The sequence below is a fragment of the Microtus ochrogaster genome, unplaced genomic scaffold, assembly GCF_000317375.1.
Source record: "Microtus ochrogaster isolate Prairie Vole_2 unplaced genomic scaffold, MicOch1.0 UNK52, whole genome shotgun sequence".
NCBI classification, from domain to species: domain Eukaryota; kingdom Metazoa; phylum Chordata; class Mammalia; order Rodentia; family Cricetidae; genus Microtus; species Microtus ochrogaster.
Window position 1 is genome coordinate 163,096 of NW_004949150.1, and position 1,741 is coordinate 164,836.

The following is a 1,741-nucleotide window of genomic DNA, read 5'->3' on the forward strand; positions in this document are numbered from 1 at the left end:
CTACCAATGAACATCATACCACTTCTTACCTGTTTCTAATGGGATAAACTTGTGTCTAGCTTTCAGACATGTTCTCTGAAATGTAGCAAAATAAGTGCTACACTGAATCTAAGCCTCCTTGCTTAAAATTAAAGGAACAACACGGACTTTATAGGAGGGATTGGTAACCCTGTTTTGTTTATTTCTAATCTTTATACTCACTGTGCTTTGATCTTCAGGAATGATGGTTTTCATTGCAGGAACTTACATGCAACAATTACCATTTAGTTTTGTGCAGAAACCAACTGCCTTTTCAACACTATTGCATACGTGTCTGCATTTGCCTCTCTTGATAAAGCAAAAATATGTATCTTTCATGTCAGCTTTTACTGTGAAGAGAATAAAACATCAAAGGAATCATTGCATCATTTTACATATAGACCTAAATTTTGAACAAATCAATTGTAGATGTGAAAATAAATATAACACCTGTTTCTTGTGGTAGGGCTTTATTTTTTTTTCTTATTTTACTAAAGATAACAGCTTTGTGGTTTTGTTTTGTTTTATTTTGTTTCATTGTCTTCTCTCCACTGATTACTGATTGATAGGTTGAACCCACTTAGCACTCATGCTTGTATTACATTAAAATGCTCAATTACATACTGCAAGATCTAAAGTGGCTTTGAGATGTATGTCAAAAATTCCTCTGTCACTCTTTCTACTTATTTTCTTTGTTAAATAAACTTTATTGAAGAATGTTGATAGACAAATATATGTCTATATGTACAATTAGATGAATGACTGAGGCTCATGCTAACATCCATGGAACCAACATCCAAATATATATATATATATATATATATATATATATATATATATATATATCCAATACCTTTAGATACTTTCCTTCTAATTTCAAATAATCCAAAACATTTAAATGTCTTTGTCTTTCAGACACAAAGAAGACTAGTTATTAGTGATTATCTTTCTGTACAATCTGAATATCATTAGACTTACTTTTGTGGAAAGTGAAAATAACCAGCAGACTTTCAGGTAAGAGGGTTTCTTTGAACATGGACAAAGATCTAAGTATTGGCTAGGACAATGGGTTGCAAGGAGTACAAACATTGCCATGCAACATTACACTTAGGGTCATCATGACAAACAAAAAAAAAGTTTAACTGAACAGTGTTTCTTTCTTCTTTATCTTCAGAGTCTTTTAAAAAGTATTTAAATCTACAGGATCACAACTTATACCAACTGTTAAACACATTTACTTTATGAGAACAAGGCTACCATTTCACGTGCTTAGATTTTGTTTCTATTTTTAAGATAGCCCAATAGTGTGGTAAACTTTCAAAGTAAAATCAAGAAAATTAATGGAAAATTATCAGTCACCAACCAAGAAGGTATGTTATCAGTTTCCATGTCCTTTCTTTTGGGGTACAAACGAGGTGGAAATAAAGGTACTGATAATTCAATATCATATATTCATGTTCTCTGTTTTCAGTGAACTTAGGTTAGCAATACTATCTCTGTTACTTTGAGAAGCAAGAGGTTTTGGAAAATAAATTAAACCCATATTATATACTCTCTATCTATCTATCTATCTATCTATCTATCTATCTATCTATCTATCTATCATCTATCTATCTATCTATCTATCTATCTATCTATCTATCTCTCTTTCTATCTGTGTGTGTGTGTGTGTGTGTGTGTTTTCTGGGTACAGAATCCAGGACCTTGTTTATGTTAGAAAAAC

The 1,741-nt window shown here is 31.5% G+C and overlaps 1 protein-coding gene across 1 annotated transcript; it reads right to left on the reverse strand.

Annotated features, from left to right (window-relative positions):
- Window positions 1-243: 243 nt before the first annotated feature.
- On the reverse strand, window positions 244-1,054 carry Defb133 (defensin beta 133). The gene is made up of 2 exons (XM_026777271.1): window positions 997-1,054; window positions 244-368 (listed from the first exon to the last, which is right to left on the reverse strand). Exons 1-2 carry the CDS (start codon window positions 1,052-1,054, stop codon window positions 244-246), a joined length of 183 nt encoding a protein of 60 aa, XP_026633072.1.
- Window positions 1,055-1,741: the final 687 nt, after the last annotated feature.